This window comes from Gallus gallus, chromosome 4 (assembly GCF_016699485.2).
Source record: "Gallus gallus isolate bGalGal1 chromosome 4, bGalGal1.mat.broiler.GRCg7b, whole genome shotgun sequence".
Taxonomy (NCBI): Eukaryota; Metazoa; Chordata; class Aves; order Galliformes; family Phasianidae; genus Gallus; species Gallus gallus.
In genome coordinates, this window is record NC_052535.1 from 67,661,566 (window position 1) to 67,686,237 (window position 24,672).

The 24,672-nt window shown below is 40.1% G+C and overlaps 1 protein-coding gene across 6 annotated transcripts in view; it reads left to right on the forward strand.

Annotated features, from left to right (window-relative positions):
* The first annotated feature begins 2,386 nt into the window (after nt 1–2,386).
* Nucleotides 2,387–24,672, forward strand: part of ATP8A1 (ATPase phospholipid transporting 8A1) — a 94,151-nt gene continuing 71,865 nt past the window's right edge. For 2 of the 6 annotated variants that reach the window (XM_025149963.3, XM_040699787.2), the window contains exons 1-7: nt 2,387–2,608; nt 13,324–13,438; nt 15,592–15,691; nt 16,817–16,915; nt 18,771–18,816; nt 21,369–21,409; nt 22,313–22,386. In XM_025149963.3, the coding sequence (XP_025005731.1) occupies nt 2,560–2,608; nt 13,324–13,438; nt 15,592–15,691; nt 16,817–16,915; nt 18,771–18,816; nt 21,369–21,409; nt 22,313–22,386 (524 nt within the window). In that variant the 5' untranslated portion in view covers nt 2,387–2,559. Of the gene's footprint in view, nt 2,609–13,323; nt 13,439–15,591; nt 15,692–16,816; nt 16,916–18,770; nt 18,817–21,368; nt 21,410–22,312; nt 22,387–24,672 lie in introns of those variants that run through there. The other 4 variants (XM_040699786.2, XM_040699788.2, XM_004936074.5 and 1 more) reach the window with 4 other exon arrangements.

Genomic DNA, 24,672 nt, shown 5'->3' on the forward strand with positions numbered 1-24,672 from the left:
AGAATTTCTACATTTGGAAGTCATCTGAATGAATTCTCTATTACAGAAGTAAACAGTTAAACATGTTTAGCTTAATGCTGAGACTGTAGAATTACAACTGAAGAAATGGGAATTTTCTTCAAGTGATAGAAAACTTTAGTAGAGCCTTGCTTCTCAGCTTTTTTCAAGTATTACTGATATTAAAAAAAATTAAAAGGCTTTTATTTTAAAATGAAAAGGATATTGAGCATCTACAACAAGTCAGCTTAAAAAATATAGAGAGAGAATAAAGCTACCAATAATATTGTGCTGTTTTCTTCACAAGTTGGGTAGTGGCCTTGTTTGTAAAATAACTATTCACCAATGTGAATGAGCACTTGGCAGCATTGTTTTAGTACCTTATGTACTTGACTGGGTAAATTTCCAGTTGCCCAAAGGTATGAGTAATAAGCATTGCTTGACAGGGAATTTACAGAAAGAATAATGGAAAAGAAAGTTTAGATGAAATTGAATTTAAAAGTGGATTTTAATGACAAGCCTATTTGTCACCATCACTACAGTGATTTTGGGGGAGAATGAATGGAGGCCAATGGTATTGTGGGCTGCATCAGAAGAGGAGTGGCCAGCAGGGCAAGGGAGGTGATTGTCCCTCCCTACTCTGCCCTTTTGAGGCCCCATCTGGAGTACTGTGACCAGGTCTGGGCCCTCCCCCAGTGTGAGGATGTACAGCTTTTGGGGAGGGTCCAGAAGAGGGCCACCCTTACGAAGACAGACTGAAGGTACTAGAGTTGTTCAGCCTGGAAAAGAGAAGGCTGCAGGGAGACCTCATTACCTTCCAGTATTTAAAGGGAGATTATAAATAGGAGGAAAACCAACTTTTTGCACAGGTAGATAGTGGTGGGAAAAGGGGGAACAGTTTTAAACTAAATGAAGGAAGATTTGGACTAGATGTCAGGCGAAGTCTTTCACTGAGAGGGTGATGAGGTGCTGGAATGGGTTGCCCAGCAAGGTTGTGGACTCCCCATCTCTGGAGCTGTTCAAAGCCAGGTTGGATGGGGCCCTGGGCTAAGTGGTACAGCAGCTGTCAATTGTGCCTGTGGTAGGGAGGTTGAAGCTCGATAATCCTTGAGATTCCTTCCAACCCAAGCCATTCTGTATTTCTATATGAATTTAGTGGGCTTCAGTCTGGTTGCAGCCATTTAACAAGTGTATCTGCTATGAATTGTGAAATAAATAAACAAAACACACAAGGACCTTCATCACTGGTCCTCTGCCATATTTATGCTGAGTGCTACATATGCATTTGGTCTCTGGATGACATTATTCAGACAAACTTCGATGGAATCTTAACTAAAAGCTTTCTTTTGCAGAAGGGCCACACGTCTACCTACGGCTGACTGTTGAGTATTTCTTCAAGCCGGATAAGGGTGCACTCTCCATGCATTTTGTTTTCCCAGTAAAAAAGGATGAACAGAAATATTTCTACGATCTTCGTTTATGGTTCAGCAGAAAAAAAAAACCAAAAACAAAAATCAAACACGCTGCTGCAGAGGATGATGCAGAAGAGCACTGTATCTTACAAAGAGCCTCCAGCAGACTCGATGGCCTTTTGAAAAACAGCATTTACTTCCCAATGTGGTCTCCTACGAAAGGAAACATCCCCCTTTCCTTGTATCTGAGCTGTTTATCACGCCCAACTGTGATGGATGCAAAACAGAAGCATCCCAAGACCCACTGTTCCAAATCCTATCACCGTGCCTATTTTCTCCACGCTCACGCAGCGCGGGCGGCAGTTCGCACTGAGGCACAGGCACGACGCGGCACAGACACGTCCCCCTGCCTGTTGCAGTCGCACAAAACGAAGTGTCACGTAAACAGCCTGACAGCGAAGATGCGGCTGCGGCTTCAGCCCGAAGCACCTGCGGCTGGGAGCTCCTTTTCGCCAACCCACGCTGTCAAACTGCGGCACGGCGAACAGTGATAAAAATACAGAGCTGGGCGAGAAGCCCCGGTGACCTCACAGGGTGCCGGCCCGGCACCTCGCCCCACAGAACTGTCCCTCGAGGAGCCGATGGGCATCCCCACCGCCTCCTCCCCGCTCCAAGGCCGAGCCCCGCGGGCAGGACGGGCCCCCCCCCGAGCGCGGGCAGCGGCCCAAGGCTCGGCACGTTCCATTCCCCTTGCAACGCGGGGGGGTGCACTCCGGATCCCCTCCGCTCGTCGGAGAGGGGGGCGCGAAGCGGCTCACCGCGCCGCTGCTCGCTTGGGCACAGCGAGCCGGTACGGGCGACCCCGCGGGGGCGGCAGGCGGAGGTGGGGGACCGCGAGGAGGGGAGGCGGGGGAAGACGGGGCGGAGTTAGTAGGTTCCGGAGGGGCCGGCGGGTGAGCCGTGCTGGCGTCGCGGCTGTCGGAAAGCAGCGGCGGCGCGAGCGGAGGGAGGCGCGAGCCCTCTGCCTCCGGCGCCGCAGTCCCGCCGCTGAGCGCAGCCCGGGGCCCGGCTCTCGCCGCGGCGCTCCGCCGGGCGGCGGGGACAGGTGCAGGTGCAGCGCGGCCGTGCCGCCGCCCCACGCTCTGCTGCGATGCCGGCGGTGCAGAAGACGGTGTCGGAGATCCGCTCCCGCGCGGAGGGTAAGTGCCGCCCGGCGCCCGCCTTCCCCCGTTCGCAGGGAGGGACGGCGCTCGGTTCGCCGGGGTTGCGGCCGCCTGAAGCCGGGGTTGGGCGGCGGAGGCGGGCGGCAGTGGCCGCTGCTACAACCGCGGCGTGCACGGGGCCGCCCAGCTGTGTCGGTGGTCGCGGGCCGCGGCCGAGCAGCGAGCGCTGGGGCGCGGTGCTGCCGCTGTGCTTTCCGGGCGGTGTCGCGCTGTGTGCTTGTCATTGTCTGCCTCCGGCACAGCTGCCTGCGTGACCGCGGGGAGCGCGGCGTGCCCTGTGCCTCGCTGTGCTGCCGTGCACCGCGCTTCTGTCCCGGGGTTCAGCGGGAACGCCTCCCTTATGGGCAGTATCTGCGTGTGCGCTGATCATCGGAAATAACCGCTTCCAGTGCGAGTGTGAAATAACAGTGCAGAAGCAGCAGCGCGTTGGGGCAGCTGATGGTTTGCTGTAGCTGAGGGTAATGACAGCAGAGTCACCGCAGTGACCCGTGCCTCCTGAGGCAGGTGTGCTGCCCTTAGTCCTGGGGCCGTGTTGGAGTCAATTGAAGACAAATCAGGCCATTGCACCTGGTGCAGGCCGAGAGGGGAGGGGAAGTAGCGTCTTTCTCCCTGCATCTGCCTTCCTTCTTCCAAGCAGATTACTTCTTTATGTTTGATTTTGTGTGTGTGTGTGCCCCAGCAAGAATGAGAATTAATATTGGGCATAGGCTGTTCCCTTCTCAATCTTTTCTGTTTCAACCATCCTACGTGCCTTTCTCCTCTATGCTTTTCAGGGAGAACCTGCTTTTGTTTGTAGGAGCTTACCTCTTACTTCGTAGGCAGTGTGAGCTGGCCAAGAGAGCAGAAGAATATAGCCTTCTGAGAAGCAGTGAAGAAGATGCATGCCTCCGGGGACACTTTAGAAATGTGCTTACAACCAGAGTGTCTGTGGTGCTGTACCCACAGTAATTAGATGATGCATACAGGGGGACTGGCAAAGCATCTACTCAGTGCTGAATTTCAGTCCATTTCTAGTTCTTCTTTTCAAGTCAATTGCTTTTTCACTGAATCTCAGAATCAGCGTTTCCACTGAAGCTTAGAATCAGCGTTCCCAGCTTATTTGTGCAAATGTTTGTGTGGCAAAGCTACAGCAGTGTTTAAGGATAATTAAATGACCAAATGTGGTCCCTAAAAGCAAGGGTTTGTCTAAGAAGTGTGGGTGCAGTGAAAGGGAGAAAAAAATCCTGCTTATTTGAATATTGTTCATGGTTAGATGACTGCAAGACAGCTGAATACAGGGCTTAATAGGTTTCTCCACAATACTTTTGTTTGGTCTGTAAATATGTATGGCACTTTTATTAAGAAACGTAACTTTTGGAAGATGGTGTGATGGCTTTTCATCATAGCAGAGCCATTACTACCTTGTTCTGTGCTTTGATGTATGTTCCGTTACTCAAAGAAAGGTCATGTAAAAAATGATGACTGTCATTTAAAATCTGTGCTTCCAATCTGAAATTAATGTGAACCTTATAGGATCATTTTGTTTCTATTCAGTTCATTCACGATGTCAGTGGGTCTTTCAGTTTCTATTTTCCTCCTTTTCCTGACTTGGTGTACTTGGCCTGTGTGGCTGGTGTTTGTAAACAGTGCTGCATAAGGAAATGTTACTATTTCTTCAGAGACGCTGGTGTTCTACAGTGTGGGTGTCATCCTTGGCTCTTGAAAGTGACATAAAGTAGCCGTACAGTCCTAGCTGTGGCCATGGCAGGAGCCTGTTAGATAAGCATTGTGCAGAGTAGTGACAAGACTGCCTTTTGAGACCTACCCTAAAGCCTTATCTGCAGCATGGAGTAGGACACGCTTGGTTAATGACAAGGTTGCTGTGCATTCTGTGTAACTCACTGCTAATACTACAATCACAAAGAGCAGTTTTCATAAGTGCTGTTACAGCACAGGCCGTTCCTTAGAATAGCCAGACTCGAGGGGATATGATAGACAAGCTAATATTACTTCCTTTGTTCTAGAATTTCTTTGTTGTGTTTTTTGGGTTAAAACCTCATTTTCCTCTCCTGTCACTGCAGCAAGTAATTTCTGCCTCAGTGACCTTTTCTGTGGATCATGAGTTACCTTATCAGTCTGGACTGCCTTGACATCGTCTCAGAACTGAGCTCGCTCTGGCATAAAGAGATCGTAGTACTGCTATTAGAAAAAATCAGCTGCTGTGCTCAGATGAAAAGAACTCAGACCTGTCAGAATAATGCACATGTGTCATTCCCAGTCATAGAAGATGTAATGCTACTGTCTATACATTGCTACAAAATAAAAATTACAGGCATTTGTATGTCTGTAAGACAACGTGAAATTTGCGTGGAGAACAGAATTTGGTTAAAACACAGCTAATGTTTTGGTGGTATTCTTCCAAACCACTGCAGGATCTTTTGTTCTTTGTGGCTGATAAGCAGGCATGCTTACAATCTTTTTGTAATAAATTTTGTGCCTAGTCTCCCTCTTGTGAAGAAGAGCTGTGATTCATATGAGGCAGTGCTGCAGTTCTACAGAATTGGTTTGTGTACCAATGGAGTCTTGCTCAAGACATGGAAGATCTGGTCCTCCTAAACACATTGCAGAGATTTCCTAAATTGTTTTTCACCACCAGTAACTGTAACTCAGAATCTTATCTGGGCTTCAGGTGTTTGGTAAATACATAACATCTGTGTCTTGTATTCTGCAGTTGCAAAACACATGGGGAAATCTTTGAGTATACTTATAGCCATGCAGTTAATATATGCATCTGTTAAACAATATGAAATTGAATAACCCAGAGCCATATATATATTAATATATCTGTACACTCTGGGAGAGGGGGGTTAGTATTGACAGTTTTTATTAGGTGTCTCTAAGTTTCTGAAAACATGAAAGTTGCTCCAAAAGTAATGCCTCCTATTTTATTATGTTGGCCCACAGTGTCAGAGGCAGATGTTGGTGGTGTGGCAGTGCAGGTTGAACCTTTCTGCCAATATTCCATTACATTTTGTTGATGCATGACAGATGGCAGCAGAGGAGCAGTCCGACAAAATAGCATCCTGCGTGGAAGTGCATATGAAGCAAAGATGTGTCATTGAATTCCTCCACGTGGAGAAAATGGCACCCACTGACATTCATTGACACTTGCTGAATTCTTATGGAGACTGAACAGTTGATGCAAGCACAGTGAGGTGGAGAGTGGTGCGTTTCAGCAGGGTGACAGTGACATGAAAGATGCCTTGGACGTCTATGTGCAACTGTCACACCACAAAATGAAGAGCATCTCATTCAGCTTATCATTCGGCTTGGATCAGCAGACTACAGCCAGGAGACTGTGCATCGGCTGGTTGGAAATGATGATGGTAGTGTTGAAATACTGCAAAGTTTGCATGAGGTGGGTCCCGTGAGTACTCACATAGGAACAGAGAGAGAGCACTGTATGCACATTTGTCAGTATCTGTTGAACCAATATGAGGCTGAAGGTGACAGTTTCCTGGATCTCATCATTACTGGTGACGAAGCATGGTGTCACCTCTAGGTGCCAAAGTCAAAATGACAGTCTGTGGAGAGGTGGCACAGCCCTTATTGGATAAAGTTATGTGTGCTTTTAGGATAGGAAAGGATCTAGATTTCTTGGAACCCAGACAAAACATCTGATTGCTACATCATGCTGCTGACTAAGCTGAAGGCTTTGAATTTGCAGAGTCAGGCCAGAGAAGACAACTTTTCTCTTGTGGCACAGTAATTCAAGGCCTCATACCAGCTTGAAGACTGTGAAGCATATTGCAAGTTTTGGCTAGACTGTCCTACCACACCCACAGTATTGTCCAGTTTGGTGCCTTCTGACTTCTATCTTTTAGATCCAGGACTGTGTGGGTAACATTTTCTTAGCAGTTATGCCATTGTAGCAACAGTGGAAACAGTGTATCTCCTCCAATGGTGCAGATTTTAATGAACACAGTGTGCAGACTCTTGTTCATCGCTGGTGAAAATGCATAGCTAATGGTGGTGACTGTGTTGAAAAATAATGTTTTGTAGCTAATAATTTGCTCTGTCAAATACTTTCAGAGCAACCTACATAGAAGCGTTAATGCTTTCCTTTGTGCATTGATGGATTTCAGTGAACCATCTTGGATGGTAGAGAAAGTACAGACATTTTTGAGGTGCTGTTGTGCTGTCTGCCAACAGCGTTAATAGCAATTTCATATTAGGAAAGGCAAATGCCCACATGAGAGCCAGATGAAGCTGAACTTGTGTAAGATGTGATGACTTATGTATGAAACGGACGATTACTTTGAAATTATGTAGTAGTCATCAGATGGCTTTCAGCAGTCTGTCCATTCTTGTGATGCCTAATATATCTTCAGGTGTTTCTACTTCTGGACTATAGGATTATGTAGCATTTTAACAGACCGTTATTGCCACTTTTTCCTGACAAGTGTGTTTTGCAGTCTATATTGAGGTTTCCAGTGCTTCAGAAGTGGAAAATTTGGGTCCAGTCACAGTGCAGGCTTGGCAGCCTCAGCAGCAGTAGGTCAGCAGCAGCAGCAACTGCTGATTGCAGTTGCGGTTCCCTTCTGTTCTTTGACTCCTCAGAGGTACAGAGGTCAGGTTCTCAGTGCTAGTTCTCTTATCAAAGTTTTATTGTGGCACTGTGACACACTTTTTCAGTCTCACTGGCTGTCTTGGAACTGTGCTGTGTTCTTCGGGAATGTGAGCTAGCATACTTGTAATGTAAGAGTTCTTGGCTACAAAACCAAGCTTTGAAAGCTTTAGAGTGCCATACTTTGAGAATAACATAATGTTTTTGATCATTCAGTGAAGTGTATTAAAATACTTCTTTTGATTTCAGTGAGGTGGTAGTTTGTTTTTTTTCTTTTTCCTTTCTTTCCATGGCCCAATCTGTCTGTGTTTACCTTCCATCTATTTCTTCATTTATGTGAAGGAAAAATTGGACGTACACACTTTTTTGTACAGAGTTTAGAATTTACTGTTGTTGTTTTAACTGCAAACTTAGAGACTTTACTACCAAATGTGGTTTAGAAAGAGGCCCTGCAAATATGGTGTAATAGAACATAGTTGCCCCTTCTGAAGCAAAACATGGTCCTTAATGGGTTCTCTTATTGGAGAAATCTCAAGTTGATTGTTTGGCTTTTTTGTTGTTATTTCATTGGTTATTTATTTGCGTTTTGTTGATGTTGAAGATGTTATCTTTTACTGGAAAAAAAAAAGTAAAAAATTTATTCCTTACAAAGTACACTTTTTACTATGAACTTATTTCAGGTGTTGCTAATACCCTGACAAAGGACAGCCGTGTCAAAGTAGTATGATTTGTTGGTATTTACAGTTGTTCTTTTAGTAGTGCTGACTTGCAAATTTTTTCAGGTCGGTTCTTTTCTGTCAGTGGGGGCACCTGAGGACGTGTGTCATAGAATCTGTCTGATAGTTCTCTGGTTAAATAACAGTAGTGTTACAAGCTAACACTTGACAGGGAGGACAAGAAGTCTTGCCTTGTATTTGTTCTTTCTAAATGCCAGGTTTTACATAAAGCAGCGTCACGTTTCCTGTTTGAAGCGTGATAATTGCTGCTTTGTTCTTGATTACTGTAAGACTTCAAAATTATTACTGTGTATTATTACCTTAGTATTTGTTGTGTCCTTAGATAAGAGCCTGTGTAGGGTGATGGTGCCTTTGGTTTTAATCCCTGGGACAATACTTGCCCAAACCCTCAGCGTGATGAACAAACAGGGAACAAGTTCAGTCACTGTCAGTTTTGACATCTGTAACACAGCAATAGTTGCATACTTTTTTGAAAGGAGATTAGCACGATTGCTTCATCTTAGGTCCTTACTCATAATCTTCACGGTATCTTTTTTCATTATCATATATTTCTTACAGCTTTGATACTTTGATGCTTTGATACTGACTGTTTTGTAGTGTTTATCTTTTCTGTCTGGATTCCTGCCTGTTTTTTCTATACCTTCTTCATTGTCAACTTTCTGAATATTTGGATCAGTATTGTTATGTCGCCTTGGAACCTTTCAATGAATTACAGAAGAGCAGCCATCTTTAATTTTTGCTGGTTTGTTAACTGCATCTCTGAAAACCACCTTTACTAAAAACGTAGCTGCTTTCACCGAGAGTTGATGTGGTGGATGTGCTTCCCTTTGTTCTTGTGATTACTTTCAGACCACATTTTGAGATGGGCATCTGCCTATTTGATTAGTAGGCTGAGTTCATCTTGCAAACTGGTTTGGTGCCAATGGGTTCTTGCTCTTTCTGAGGAAGAAATAAAGCACTTAGTGGCTTCCTTTTGACATAAAAGCAGTCAGCTTTTATGAAACCTGCTGCACTGAGGCTTAGGCAGCAGCTGAGCTCTAACCCATAAATTTTGCTTTAAAATTTCATAGAAATGTAGCTCTTAAAGGTCTGGTGTGATTTATTGCTGTTAGACTCAAGTTTGTGAGTGTAGTTTGATCGATGTCCTACTTCGTATTTTAGTGCCTGACATTATCTGGGGCCATTTCAATGCCAACAACTTGTTGCCAAATTCTGTGTTTACCTAATATAAATAAAGCATACTGAAGATATGCAGGTTGTATTTGAAAGAATGGCTGTGATTAAGTAGAGCTTTTTATGACTTTATACTACATGAGTGTGGATGAGATGTGGAAGAAATTGGAAATACTCATCATTTTCTGAAGATGCAGAATACAAACCAACTATGGGAATGCAACAGATATGTGGTTGCAGTTAAAATGGCTGCATCATGTAGAGAAATGCCCATTCACTCTCAAAGTGATAGTTACAGAGTTCCAATGTCTTGAGAAATTAGTGAAAAATTTCATCTACAAAACGTAATGTTTAGACTTGGAGCGTGGAGGGGGGGATGGAGTTCTAGGCTTGGCGTGCACAGCATACAGGCTGAGTGTCCCTGAAGACATTTGGTGCTCAGAGAGCACAGAAATGGTGCCTGGGGTGTTGTTTGCTGTACAGATGTGCAGCAAAGAGTTGTCTTTGACTTCAGGCAGATCTGAAAAGGAGCAGCTTCCTGGCAAGAAAAGCTTGCTGCATTTTTAAACTGCTAAAAGGCATCTCTTGCTAACCCAGACAAATAGCAGCTGCAAAGGGGCTGAAACCTGCATGTGCTAACACTTGATTGAAGTCCTTGGGCAGACAGTGAGAGCAAGAGGTGATGATAGCATTCCAAAGGGTGATGCATTGTAAAGAGATTGCAGTGTGGGAGAGTAGGATGAAGCGGACCTCTGTCAAATGCTGAATTAGAATTTCAACACTTAAATTTTCTCTTTCTTTCTGATAATAATATATGAAAGGAGACCATTTGAAAGGGAATTGTGTTTCTTATTGCTTGGGAAACATTTAAATTAAGCGTACTTACCATTTTAGTCAACATAATAACTTCAGTAATATAGTTAAGAACCATCAGATGTGTGTGTATGTGTGTGTATATGTGTGTATATATATATTTTTCTTATATATATATATATATATATATACACACACACATGTACAGACACAAATGAGGAAGAAAAACTGTACCTTCTTGATACTTAGTTTTCTGTGGCAGTGTAGTCTCTGTATTCTGGTGAATGTATTTCAGAGCTCAGGCAGAGACATGAGGGACATGAGTAGCCATTAAGCTTTCAGTGCAGTCTAATGTGCTTTTACTGAAGCTGCAGGCTGCAGAGGGCTACCTGTGAGGCTCAGTACTTACTTCCAGAGATTCCTTTTTAAGTCCAGATTGAGAAATGTGAATTCAAAGTAATAGAAAGGAAGGTAGTGAATGTTTATGATGCACCTAAGCATCTTTTTGCTGGCTTTTTATTTGAAGAACAAATAAATGCCTTAATACTAGTGTACAAATGTCTATAGTCCCTTGGTGTTTTAAACAAACAGATATTAGATTTAATGCCTGCTAACATTTGCGTTAACTCTATCACTGTCAGGACTGCAGGTTTACACTTGCAAAAGTGTTAAAACTAGGGCTATAAAAATAGAGTAGTGCATTCTGCAAACATGTGAACTCTTTCCTTGTTTCCTGAGCTTAGTCAAGCTGGAGTGGTACTTCTAAGAGAGCAGTTTCCAACTTTTTCACCAGTGCTCTTTCTTGGTAGCTGTTATTCACATTCATTCCTTCATGGAGTAACTGGGAAGTGTTGTGTTCCTGGGACAAAGGTGTGCTTGCTGTGTGATGGTCCTGGACATGAGTATAACCATGTGACTCGGTGTGTAGTTGTGATGAGTGAAGACTTCACGTTCTTAAAGTGGTGCTTGTGTCAAGTTGTGTTGTGGCTGTACATGTTTATGGAGCTGTGTGCTGGGGGTCTTGCACAGCCGGTTGGTTTTGTGACAGGGGAAGGGTTTGCCTCTCTAAAGGGTTGTTAATGACAGGAGAAGGAAATGGCTTGCTCAGTCTGCTCTGTGTATTTATGAGGTTCCTCCAGGCAAAGAGTACAGGCCCCTTGGGTGGGCCAAGTCTGTTAGGCTTGCCCCAAAGGGTGTTCTTGAGATGTTTACTGAAGCTTGACTGGAATTGTTGGATGTGTGCCTTTCACTGGAGAGCGGGAAGGAAGGAAGTGAATTCCAATGAGTGAACACAGTAGCAAGGATTTCCTGAGTAATAATATCAGGAACTTCAGGTCCCTGATACTGGTGGGAAAGTCTGGAGCAAGAAAGATTTACCTGCATGGAGGAGGGTCAGGTTTGGGAACACTTAACAGGAAATATGGCAGTGCCCAGGCTCTGCTCAGTTGTATGCATGGGTGCGGAGGGAGCCGGCTAATGGCACTGGTAGGCCACCCCATCTATGAAAGGTTGTGCTGGTCTGGGGCAGTCCCTGAGGACTAGAAGAGTGTAATTCCTTTAACTGTAGAGTAGGCTGTGTTGGTTTTCTGCCTTTATGTAGGTTGTGACAATGAATTTTCTTTGAGTACTTCTCAGAACAGATGATTTGTGCAAGTAAGTAGAACTAGTGAGTTGCTTTGATTTCAGGCAGCTATATTAGACATCTACTTTTTGTGTTTAATTTCATTTTTCAGACATACTCTTAGTGAACTGTTTTTCTGCCATTGAGATTAATGGTAAAACTTTTCCAAGCTTTTGGTAGGAAGTTTACTTCAGTATTTATCCTTACGAAAACTCTTAATTGTTGCAGTACTATAGTTGTGTAACAGTTAGGTTTAAAAGAGGCACGTAGGGGAAACGGTGCTATGTGTTTATTGGGAATTAGTTGTATGAATGTCCCTTTAAATTTTTCATTTTCCTTTAAATTCAGCAACAAGCAGTGTTAAATTTTACATGAAAAACTGGAAATTAATCTGTTGAATGGTCTGTATGCAGTGTGGAGATCTTCTGAGTTAATGATGCTTATTTGGCAGATAAGTATGAAGAGAACAAGTACTGAACTACTTGTTCTTTTCATAGAATCATAGAATCGTAGAATTGCTCAGGTTGGAAAAGACCTTAAAGATCATTGAGTCTAACCATGACCTAACCAAACTACCCTAACTCTAACAACCCTCCAGTAAATCATGTCCCTGAGCACCACATCCAAATGGTTTTTAAACGCATCCAGGGATGGTGACTCAACCACCTTCCTGCAGAGCCCATTCCAGGCTTAACAACCCTTTCTGTAAAGAAGCTTTTCCTAATATCCAACCTAAACTTACCCTGGCACAACTTACAGCCATTTCCCTCATCCTGTCACCTGTCAGCAGTGAGAAGAGACCAACCCCGCTCTCACTGTAAGCACCTTTCAGATATTGGAAGAGAGCAATAAGGTCTCCCCTCAGCCTCCTCTTCCCCAGACTAAACAGCCTCAGTTCCTTCAGTCTCTCCTCGTAGGGCATATTCTCTAAGCCCTTCACAAGCCTTGTTGCCCTTCTTTGGACCTGCTCCAGCACCCCCATGTCCTTTCTGTACTGAGGTGTCCAAAACTGAACACAGTGCTCGAGGTGAGGCCTCACCAGTGCTGAGTACAGGGGCAGGATGACTTCCCTAGTCCTGCTCACCACTCCATTCCTGATACAAGCCAGGATGCCGTTGGCCTTCTTGGCCACCTGGGCACACTACTGTCTCATATTCAGCTGACTGTCCATCAGTACACCAAGGTCCTTTTCCATCAGGCAGCTTTCCAGCCATTCCTCCCCAAGCCTGTAGGGTTGCCTGGGGTTGTTGTGGCCAAAATGCAGGAACTGACACTTGGCCCTATTGAAACTCATACAATTTGCCTTGGCCATTCATATGTTAGTGTTCATTTATTTCTTTTAGTGTCTTCCTTTTAAAATATTTGTTTACCCCAGTACTGGGGGCACTTCAGGAGAAGTGAAAGAGGTTGTCAATCACAGACCATAGTTCATTTCATTTTTCCATGAAGCAGCATAAGCTATTTGAGTGCACTCATTAATTCAGTAGATTATTGTCCATTATTGCAGCTTTATGAGGCATCTTGACCATATTGTTTTATCCTCATATCTAATCGCCAATGTATTTTATAATGCTATTTTTTAAATAAACATTACCTGTTATTGTAAGAAACACAAGTATATTGAGTTCACATTCAAAATAGATGTGAGATCTTTTTGTCATGAAGTGCTCTAGGTCTTGTATGTGTGTGTATGTGTACATTTACTTATATTAAAACAATCCTTTTTTTTCTTTTTTAACAGGCTATGAGAAGACAGATGATGTTTCAGAGAAAACTTCTCTGGCTGATCAAGAAGAATTGAGAACTATATTCATCAATCAGCCCCAGTTAACCAAATTCTGCAATAATCATGTCAGGTATTAAATTCTATTTTTGTTAATACGTATGAGCTTCATAAGGTTGCATACTGCTTAGTAAAATCAAAGAACAGATTCTGTTTATTCTACCTCCTTAGATCACTAGTCTGACTCCAAAAGGAGGAATGAAGAGAAATGTCTAGAATAGCAAAACTGTTTCATATACAAAGCTGACATTCAGAATTTTTAAGTTCTGAGTAGGAAGGTTCTTAATGGAACTTCTGCAGCTTTTACATATCTCTAGAGTATGGGTTTATTCTTCTGGTTAGTTCAGTTTATCTTTTGTTTTTGAGCATCTCTCTGTTACCTGGAGAGGTGTATTTCATTTGACCATGGTCTTGTTTGTGCTTTGGTAACTGCCTCACAAAACTAGTTTTAGGCTTCCAGTTTGGACTTTGCTGATTTCTGTTAATTAATTAATTTATTTTTAATTTGAATTTTAGAAATATACTGAATACTTGTAAGTAACATGTTTTTGGATATGATAATGTCCTTCAGTTTCATTGTTAAAATTCAGATTAATAGAAGGGTGAAGATAGCCCTGTCTCAAGCAAGTATGTTTTCTGAAGGTACATCTGTTATACGCAGAAATTTTATAGATACTAAGAATAACGTGAGTTGAGATTTGTTGGGTTTTTTTAATATATTTTCTTTTGGCCATGGACTTGAGATCTTTATACTTAGTTTATGTTACTTCTCTGTCTTTTCCTCTGTTTCTTGACATTATTTAGTTTTGGAATAGGATATGTTAATTCTACCTTCAATTTGACTGTCTTAATGAAAAGTTAAAGTCAATATTATTTACTTGGATTTTAAAATATTTTTATTAGTCTTTTGTATGAAACTTTTGGCATCGTTATTTTAACTGTTACTGTTTCAGGATGGAGACGTTCTGTTCTTAAAACCAAGTGTAAGGCAGCCAAAAAGCTGAATGTTCAAAAGTTTTGTGTTGAAAGCTTCGCTAAGATAATTACACTAGGATTAACTATATTTCATTATTCAAACATTCAGAATATTACTTAATAACCAATACTGATCTAGAGTTGTTTTGTTTTCTTTTAAAGGTAAACTTTCCACTTAATGAAGGATATAGTTTTTCTTTTAATGAATATAGAATGATAGAATGCTTTGAGTTGGAGGGGACCTTTAAAGGTCATCTAGTGTAACTCTCCTGCCGTGAAGAGGGACGCCACAGGTAGATCAGGTTGCCAAGGAACTGATCTGGCCTTGCCTTGGAAGTATCCAGGGATGGGACATCAACCATGTCTTTGGGCAGCCTGTTCCAGTGCCTCACCACCCTCATTGTAAAAACGTTTTCCTTGTATCCAGCCTAAATCTGCACTCTTTAAGCTTGAAACCATTTCCCCTTGTTCTCTCACCACAGACTCTGCTAAAGGGTCTGTCCCCTTCTTTCCTGCAGTACGCCTTTAGTTTAGATATTGAAAGACCACCTTGGAAAATTGTACATTATTCAATACTGTAGGAAAATTGTACGTTATTGAATATTGTAGTCTTATTAGTTTCTTAAACACACCATTTAAATATTGTTAAGCCTGTAAGGTTTTTTTTTACTCTTCAGTATGCATTGAATCACAAAAATTCCTACATGAAACAGAAGCTCCACAGCTCTTCAGTTTTGATGTAGCACCCTTCTCATTATGCTAGCTCAAATGGTAATCCTTTCACCAAGAATTTTGCTGCACTTAAGTCATGGTGCAGAATTGATCACCAAGTGTATGCCATAGCTAGCTGGGTAGGGTATTGTTCTGGGGTGTAAGATCTGTGAGCTTAGGTCCTGTCCTGATTCCCTGGGACAGCCCCTTCCCTGCTTCCTGCTTCTCTCACTTTTTTTTTTTTTTTCCTTATTTCTTGTAACTAAGTCACAGCAGAGGTGACAAGGAAACTTCTTGCCTCAAAACTGAAGCACACAATGGCTTCTGTGGATGATGGGCACTTTTCTTGCGTAGCTAGTTTGTAGAAGTCTGTAGGAGTCTTCAGGTTTCTCTTTTAAGCAAAAACAAATCTGTTTGGTATCACAGAAATCACAGAAGATTCTGTTGTATTTGAAAGCTTGTATAACTGAGAGAGAAAGAATACATCTGAATTTTTTTCGTGTTGTAATAATAGTACATGTTTTTGTCTTTTTGTCTTAGCACTGCAAAGTACAACATTATCACATTCCTGCCAAGGTTCCTTTATTCCCAGTTCAGAAGAGCTGCCAATGCATTTTTTCTTTTTATTGCACTACTTCAGGTAAGAGCATCAGTAAGTGAGCAGGAGTAACAGGTAAAGGGTAATAGAACCAGGGTACAATATGGTGCCCCTTTGATTTCATATTTTGCCTGGAAAATAATGTGCCATTAGAATGGGAGTGTGTAGGCACATGTGTGACTAGAAATGAAAGGAGAACTGGAGAAGTGGTGGATACTATTGCCCTGTAGCTAACAGAAAGTTGTCCATTAACTTTGTGCTGGGTTTCCACATAGTTGCTTTAAAATGTGGTGTAGGGTAATATTGAAAATAGACGTGTATTCATCTTATTCCAAGAAAAACAGCGTATATACAATAACATTGTGTTTTCTTTCAGGTACACAATGTAGTGATAGAAAAAATAAATGTGTAATAAATAACATTGACTGTTTTTGTAAACCTTTTATGATAAATTGAGGATATGTTCTAACTACACTGAGGCACTACTTACTACTCCACTTTTTCTGTAAAATCTCATTGTAGTCATATGGGCAGCATTGCCTGTTCTAAATGTATTAAGGCAGGAATACTCTTGTGGTAAATCACTGCTGCCACTAACTCTAGTCAATATAAAGATAATTACAGATAATTATAAATATGTATCACATAAGTAGCTGCATCTTCTCAGCATTTATTTTACATACACATTGACTTGCATCATCTGTGCCCTTGCTTGCTTAGCAGAAAGGGATTTCTTAGAGTTGTGTAGCTTTTCAATATCAGTTCATTAGTTTAGTAGTAAAATACAAAATATCTTCTTTAAATTTAAAATACCTTGGAGTTGTGTCCACTCTGTTAGACTAAACTGAAAAAAAAATAATTATATTTTATGAATACATATTTAAATTTAATTTGAAACACAAAAGATGAAGGTGAACCTTCTGGAGATGCTAAAACCTCTGACAGTAACTACTGAATACTGTTCAATTTAAAATGTTTTGTTGTATCAGCTTTGTTTGATTCTAATACAATATCCCTCACTTGGAAATAGTCAGTACTGTGTCTGAGTAACAAACCTAGTTGTCATCTCTGTGTTTTCAAGAAAAGTTGAAAGTTCTATTTACTGTGTTAAAAAAAAATGTTTTTAATCAGGAATTCAAGCACAATTTTTTTCTCTCTTTTTAATAGCAAATTCCAGATGTATCACCAACAGGCCGTTACACAACTTTGGTCCCTCTCTTATTTATTTTAGCCGTAGCCGCAGTGAAGGAGATAATAGAGGATATTGTAAGTATTTAATAGTCATATTTTGTAAATAATGATCAATTTCTTGTAGATTATATTGCAAAAAAAACTTTCTGAGTAATTCTCTGTTGAGCCATTCTTGATTTCTGGATGTTCTTGAAAGCTTATAGTGCTGCTTATGTCAGAAGATGGAATCTTGTAGAATGTGGCATTACAATTTGTGTGCTTAATATGTACAGGAGTGACAGTAACATGGAAAATCGGTGACTGTTTATTATATAGATTGATTGTAGTTGGGAAATTCTCATTAATATAGTACAACCATATTTAGGTAAAGTATGAGCTGGAACCAAAACTACTAAGTTCTACTGGCTCCACAGAAACCACTCAGGCTCAGAGCATTCAGAATATTGCAATTTTGTCAACGAATCAGCTAATGGAATGTTGGAAGCTACTGAATTTGTAGGAAGTTGAACTTATTTTAGAATAAAATAAGCTTCAGATAATTGTTTGGGCATGAAAAAAAATGTATTTTCTTCCGCCATTAATCCTTTATTCACACTAATTACACATTTGAGTTGGGCTTAAATTTTGTCTCTGAATGAGGTACTAGACTGTAACATTTTCTATAAAACTTGAAATAACAGCAAAGGTTTTGGGGGTTTTTTTACTACCTCCTTTCCCCAAAACAGAGAGTGGCTGGGTTTGTGTTCTGCATTTATGTTATTTGCTGCCCACTAGGCAGCTTCTCCTTACATGTCTTTTTTGCTTTCCCTTTACATAAACAAATTCCCTTTTAAAAAGCCATAAAATCAATTCACGCTCTTTCAGATATTTTTAACTGTTCTGCTGTTAATGCTTACAGACTTGTACCATCTGTCAGTGTCTAGGCAAATATAAAACTGAGGCTGCTGCTACTGTACAGAGTGTCCTTTTTAAAATTATCTCCCTCCTCTTTTACGTCATTTGTTTCTTTATGTCATTTGCTCTTTGCAATTTGAAGTGTTTAGTTTGGCATGAAGCAGAAGCCAGGGTACAGGTCCAGGGGTTTTTGTTTGTTTTTACCCATATCAGTTTTAAAAATAAAAGGTATCGTTACTAATTGCTACAGAATTGCCTAAAGGCAAGTCGGAACTTATTTTTCCTTCTATTAATTTTATATTGCCTCAGCATGTAGGTACTTCCTATAGTGTTGCAGGAATATCTGGCTGACAATGACAATAGCACTTTTTTTTTAGCTCCATAGTAAAATATTTAGTACGTTTTCCACTTTTCTTTAGTTTTATATTTTAATTTCTTTACTCAGTGAGAGAAATAGTTATCTTCACCTGATATTAAAGCAGGTTTAATTGGCTTTTCAGTTTATTAAAATGATGCTTTCAACTGAATAACCAAACGCTTCCTTTTCTGGAGTGCAATCACAAGAAGTAGATGATGTTAGCAGGAGGCATTATTCACATACAGCATATGTTTTACATATATGCTTCAGAAGTACTAGCAAAACTTGTGACATGCAGTGCATGATTATTGACTGTTTCTAATGATTTTTTGCCCAGCATAGCTCAGAAAGCAACTGAAATTAAACTGTTACTTTTCAAGTTACAGGGAAGGACAAAGTTGTGGAGTGTAAATACATCACATCTTTGTACAAGAAATTTGTTCAAATACTGATTGCTCAGATGAGAGACATTTTAATAGAGTACTATTAGCCTAGAACTGGGTGTGACTTTCCTAATGATCAAGACTATGCAAGTAATCCATAGTTCTGTTAAAAATGTTTTTAAGTCTGTTCATTAAATGATTGAGTGCAAGCAGTAAAAACTGAGCGTTACATCTTATGTATGAGAGTTTTACCATGTCAACAGAAGTCTTAAATCAGTGTGCTTTTTTGATTCAGAAAAGGCATAAAGCTGATAATGCGGTGAACAAGAAACAAACTCAAGGTAGGAAACTTTTTAAAGGGTATTGATTGTGGTTGTGTGTTGGTTGATTTGAAGTTTTTTGCAAATGTTGATCATCCTAACAGAGGGAAATGAGATGAAAATTGCTCGTGCAAGTTTGTTTGTTTTTTAAACTTGGAATTTAAACAATTGAAATAACAACTTGCTGCCAAATTAGCCGTACACTCAGCTCTGAGACTCCCAGCACTAAACATGTGCCAGTTAAATCAGGTCCACTGGAGGGCTGTGAGGGTGATCAGAGGGCTGCAGCACCTCTCCTGTGAGGACAGACTAAGGTAGCTGGGGTTGTTCAGCCTGGAGAACAGAAGACCTGGAGAACCTGTGCACGTGTGGATTCTGTGCGTGGATTTTCCTTCATCTGTCTGTTCATAAAAGACCATCTTTATCTCAGCCTTAAGTAATTAACTTTCTAAATTTTAATTACTATTTAAAAAAAAGCCTTTTACAGAGGATTTTGATTTATTAGGCTGTACTAGGGATGATTTTATTTCCCCAGAGTGCATGCATAAATACTGGGACACAGTCATGCACACAGATGTGGTGAAGCATGTATTTGTGCACTGTGTTAAAGTAGTCTTCAGTAGGGCAGGTGGAGCATGCTTTTCAAAGCTGTTTGTTAGAGACAGCTGAAAAATGGGAGATATGAACGTGAAATTCAGGGTGCAGAAGACTTTATGGGGCAAGTAATCTATCACTTGAAAAACTCATAGCAGTACCATTTTTTCCCCTCCTTCGTAAGAAAAGGTATTTAAATGAATGTCAATGCATGTTAATTGCACTTAAAACCTCATTGGAGCAAGCTTGGGTAGAGTACTCTTGAGATTTCAGGTCTCTCACTGTGTTGTGATTCTTATTCATCCATTTGTGAGCTGATTTTCTCTAGCTAGAGCAGAAAACAAACCTAGCAAGAAAAGCTCATGATTTCCTTCCACTTAGTAGCTTAAACTGGCTAATAAAGGGGTCTGGGAAGGCAGCATACATTAAGGGCGCATAAAGCTATGTGCACTTTGCATGAGGTGAGTGCAGAACAGGACCTTCTCTTTGTGATAGTGGTACTCTGTTAGTTCAGCTTGGCTGCATGCAAAACAGCCTTGGGATCTATTTCAGCAGTCAAAGTGCTTCTGCAGCTAGTTTTTAAGAAGCTTTTAGCCATGTCTGGCAGCTTATTTACATTTCTAGTGAGCAGAACTTCACTGTTAGTTATGCTACTACTGAAACTTAGTTATGTGGATTGCTGCAAGGTGTGTGTGTGTGTGTGTGTGTGTGTGTATAAATTTCCAACCCTTCTCAGTTCTCTCATCTATTTTACACCATGGCCCCACAAACAGTACTGCTGACATGCGGGGATAGATTTAGGTAGCTGGTGACACAGTTACCAACTGTACTGAATTCCTTACTGCGCTATTACAGTCAGTCCTCACTGTGGATCTGTAGTTTTCCCAGTGAAGGGAAATGGTTTGTTGGGTAAGATTTGGTGTAATGATCCAACCGATGGTGAGACAGTCACGAAAGCAGCATGCTTAATATCTGTAATGGAGACTGCTCCATTTACCATTTGCCTGAATGTATCAGGATTAATAAATCTAGGGGGAGGAGTAAGATGACTAATCTCTTAATAAGTAATTATTAAGCAGGTTAGTTAATGGCTTACAGAAATTGAGATATTCAAGAGGGGCCAATCTGAATAGAACCTCAAGGAACACTTAGACATATAGACAATATGCATTCCTAGATCTTGATCAGTTTTTTTAAAGACATGATTTCATAAGAATTGGATTTTTTGATCAGGTACATAAATAAGCATCCTGGCAGTTTGAAGCTGGGAGGCACAGTGAAAGAGAGTAGTCTCTTGTAGCTGTCTTAGTATTGATACCTGTCTATATGCTTTATTTTAATTTACTTCTTCTGCATCAGTCTTCAATAGCTTTGTAATTCAATAATTCATGCCAATTAAAAAAAAAAAAAAGGCTCCTTCTTTTATTCCCTGAAAACATAATTTTGTCAGTTAAATGACAAATTAGCTTGATTTTTTTTTTTTTTTTTAATTGTAGTAACAAGTATTCCTCAGCTTTAAATTACTAAAACTAGAGTAGTGGAGTGTGCTTGCAGTATTAATTTGTTTTGTGACATGCCAATAGTCTGGGCAGCTAAATCCTGAGAAGCCTGCCAGTGACTTCTTTTGTATGAATGTCATTATTTAAAATGAGAAAAAATATGTTTCTGAATTGATATTTTCCCCATGATGTTTTTTACTTTAAAATTTCTCATTCCAATTACTAACTTATTTAGAAAACCCCACATTATTGTACAACCTGTATCTGATTGAGCAAACCCTGTAGGATTTTCTTACTCGTTTTATAGTGAGTTTCTATGCAGTGTATAATTCAGATGCTTGACCAAAATTTACAGAAGCAAGGTATGCGTTTAAATGTTCTGTAAATGTGCTCCATCTGAATGGCTTTTCATAAGGAAACTACCACAAACGTATATACTGCAGTTAGAGTGTGCAAATGGAGAATTCTTCTTTTTTTCAGTACTACGAAATGGTGCATGGGAGATTGTCCACTGGGAAAAGGTGTGTATTTATATTTTCTTGGTGACTTGTAGAACATAATGCACATCTAATATTTGCTTTATTTCTCCAAATCTGTACCATTAATAAGAATGTTGGGAAATGTATCATCTACTGTATTTTATTTTCCGCTCGTTGTATTTATCTCTTAAAATGTACGTTTCAGTCAAGTCAGTTTTAACGGTGTGAGTCAGCCAAAACTACTAGTAGATGACAGCTCCTAAGTTCAGTTAAAAATCACCCAATTCATATGGCTAGCTGGGAAGGTTTCACATATGGCAAAGCTGTATGCTTCCTTAGTAGTGGAGTGCTAAGGCCTTCCTTGGCCTTTGGAGTGCCAAGGAAGAAGGTTCCTTCTGGAAACTAGTTACTTGTTATGTCTGCAGAATTACTTCAGCTTAAAGCATAAGAACCTTAATTAGAGGAGGGGACTATTAGAGGTAACTCTCAAGGAGTAAAAGTTGTGCTGTCCATCTTATCTTTTACTTCTGTTAGTTTCCACACCTGAAAACTTGAATAAAATTTCATCATCAATAATTTGGAGGCAAGATTCAGATTACAATTCTGATGAAATCTTTGCAGAAACCAGGTACAGGGCTTTAGCGTGATGCAACAGAAATATGACCCTAGGGAGATTAATTTCTTCCTCAATTCAACTGCAATGTTCTAATAAAATATTTATTACAATAACTAGCAAAAGTAAAGAATGCATAGCCAACGTCAAGATTAGGCCTATTAAAGAGATCTCCAAAGAATTCAAGGGCTTTAAGTACCTAATGCCTAATGTGTTTTGAGTTCCTGGCAGTGTTTCTAGGAAATTCAGCAAGGTAAATATTTACTGTGCTTAAAACAAAGGGATAACATATTTTGTTTGAGACCATTAACCAATTCCCAGTTTTCTTTCAGGTAGATGTTGGAGATATAGTTATAATAAAAGGCAAAGAGTATATACCTGCTGACACTGTACTGCTCTCATCAAGGTAGAGATGCCCACTGATGCTTATAGTGTAGAGGCTGGTTTCTCTACCCTGCATTTATTTATTTATTTATTTATTTATTTGTGATTGCTCCAAGGAAATAAGGAATAAACAAAAATGCTGCTACTCTTAAATGTAATCTTTTGTTCATTTGGGATTTTGTCATTTCAGACAGTGTTTCATTAAATTGTGTCAATAACTGTTCTCAAACTATACTGGCATTCTGTTTGCCCCTGAGAAAGTAAACTCTGTGAAAAACTCACACGCTAATTTAAAAGAGGCTGATTCTCTGCCTAAAACTTGGACCTCAACTGCTGTATTTTACCTGGTTGACTTTTTGGTATGTACATAACAAATCGCATCCTAAAAATAAATTAAAATTGGTATATTGCAGACAGCGTAAATGTGGTTTAGTTGATATTTGATAGTTGAATTGGGGAAAAACCATGAATATAGCATGTAGACTGTCAAACTGGCATTGTGTTTGAGCTGAGCATTCACTTTATTCTATAAAATATATTTTGAATAATTTCAGCCCTGAAAGCAAGACTTCATAGCATGTAATGCTGTAATTGTTTTCATATGGACGGTCAGAGATTGTTTATCATCATTTCCTTGGACAGTCTTATTTAAGAAATCCACATCTTACTATGTGGAAGATGAACATTTTTCAACATCTATTTGATCAGGTCAATAGACAATATATTCTAAGAATTTGTTTTACTGTTTTTTTGTTTGTGAGCTTTAAATTAAGATTATTTAAATATGTTCAATTGCAATTTGATTAATTGCTGTATGTTTACTATGCAATTACAGCCATCTTTTTTCTGGTACAAGTGAAAGTATTATTGTAACACATGTGATTACAGGTTAGGCATAAGCCCTCTACGAGTCCACTGAAGTGAACAAATGTGGTCATGCATACGGTTAATAAGGTTAGGTTCCTATGCATTTCTGTGACAGATTGTGGTGCACACTAGCATGTGTTTATGCCATTTTCAATTATATCTCAAAATTAAGTGTAGTGGTTTTGAAAACATTTCTGTTAAATTATCAATTGTCAAATAGTTGCCGGATAATTCTGTAAATTCTCCTACAGTCTGCCTTTGTTCAGTCTGAATGTTTATCGTAACTTCAGATGCTTTTCTATTCAGTATCTTCTGAATTAGTAATGTATTACTTCTGCATTTTGAGAAGCATTTGTAAGTTTTGTTGGTGCCACACCACCAAGATCTTCACGTATGGCATGCCATGCAGCCACAACGTTTTGGCCTGTTAATAGCTTCGTTCAAGCAAACTCCTGTGTCTTGCAGGCAAAGTACATCAGAGCACGTTCTTTGTAGTCCTCCTGACTAAGCTCCTGAATTTGTCTTTTTTCCTAGATTTCTTCACTGTTTTGCCCTTTTTAATCTGGAGGACATTCACGTTGCAGTGTTCTACAGCTGTTGTTTTACTTATAGAAGACTGCTGTCTGCCTGGAAATACTTCTTTCCAAGCCTTGTTCCTCAACAGGAATCTTGCGTCATGTGTTAATAAGTTGAAATAATAGTTAGCTGCTACTGGACTTGTCAGGACTTACCTCAACTTTGCATCACTTTGCCCCCCTCTTGTCAGAATGCACTGTCCCTTCTATGACTGTTATTCACCTTGAATTTTCCTATCGGGTTTTCTTCTAGGATCAAACGTGCAAAAGTGAATCTGAGGTGAATCCTGATTGGTATTCTGGAACCAGTTCTGGTATTTTTTTCCAGCTAAAACAACTTACTTTCTTCAGTTACTAGGGGCCTGTTGCAGCCCTCATGTAGAGAGCCTTGTACCACTACATTGCCTCTAATTCTGCGTGCACGCCAGCATGTAGTCTCCTCCAATTCTTGTCTTCACATGGTGACACACTTCCAAGGAAGACCGTTTCAACAGTTTTGCTTTCCAGCTGTTTTGTGATGGCTAATTACAATTGATGGCTTCAAAAGTGACGCAAGTCTACAGTCCTGATTTTATTTCAAACTAATAGTATTTGTTTCTTTTTACAAGTGCTAGTGGTTTCTGGAGAATTACAATTTCCTAACATAATTAAGATCATACTGTCTCTTACAGTGGAAATAACAGTCCTATAAGACTTAAATTCTGTTTTGTTCTTGCAAGTTAATGAGAAATTAAAGATTATAAAACAAAAACAGAAAACACAAAATCATTTTTTGCATGTTCTTTTCACTCAGCTTCCTTGATACGTTGCTGGATAATTTTTTGTTGTGGTTTGGTTTAGTTTTACTTTTAAACAGTTTATGGAAT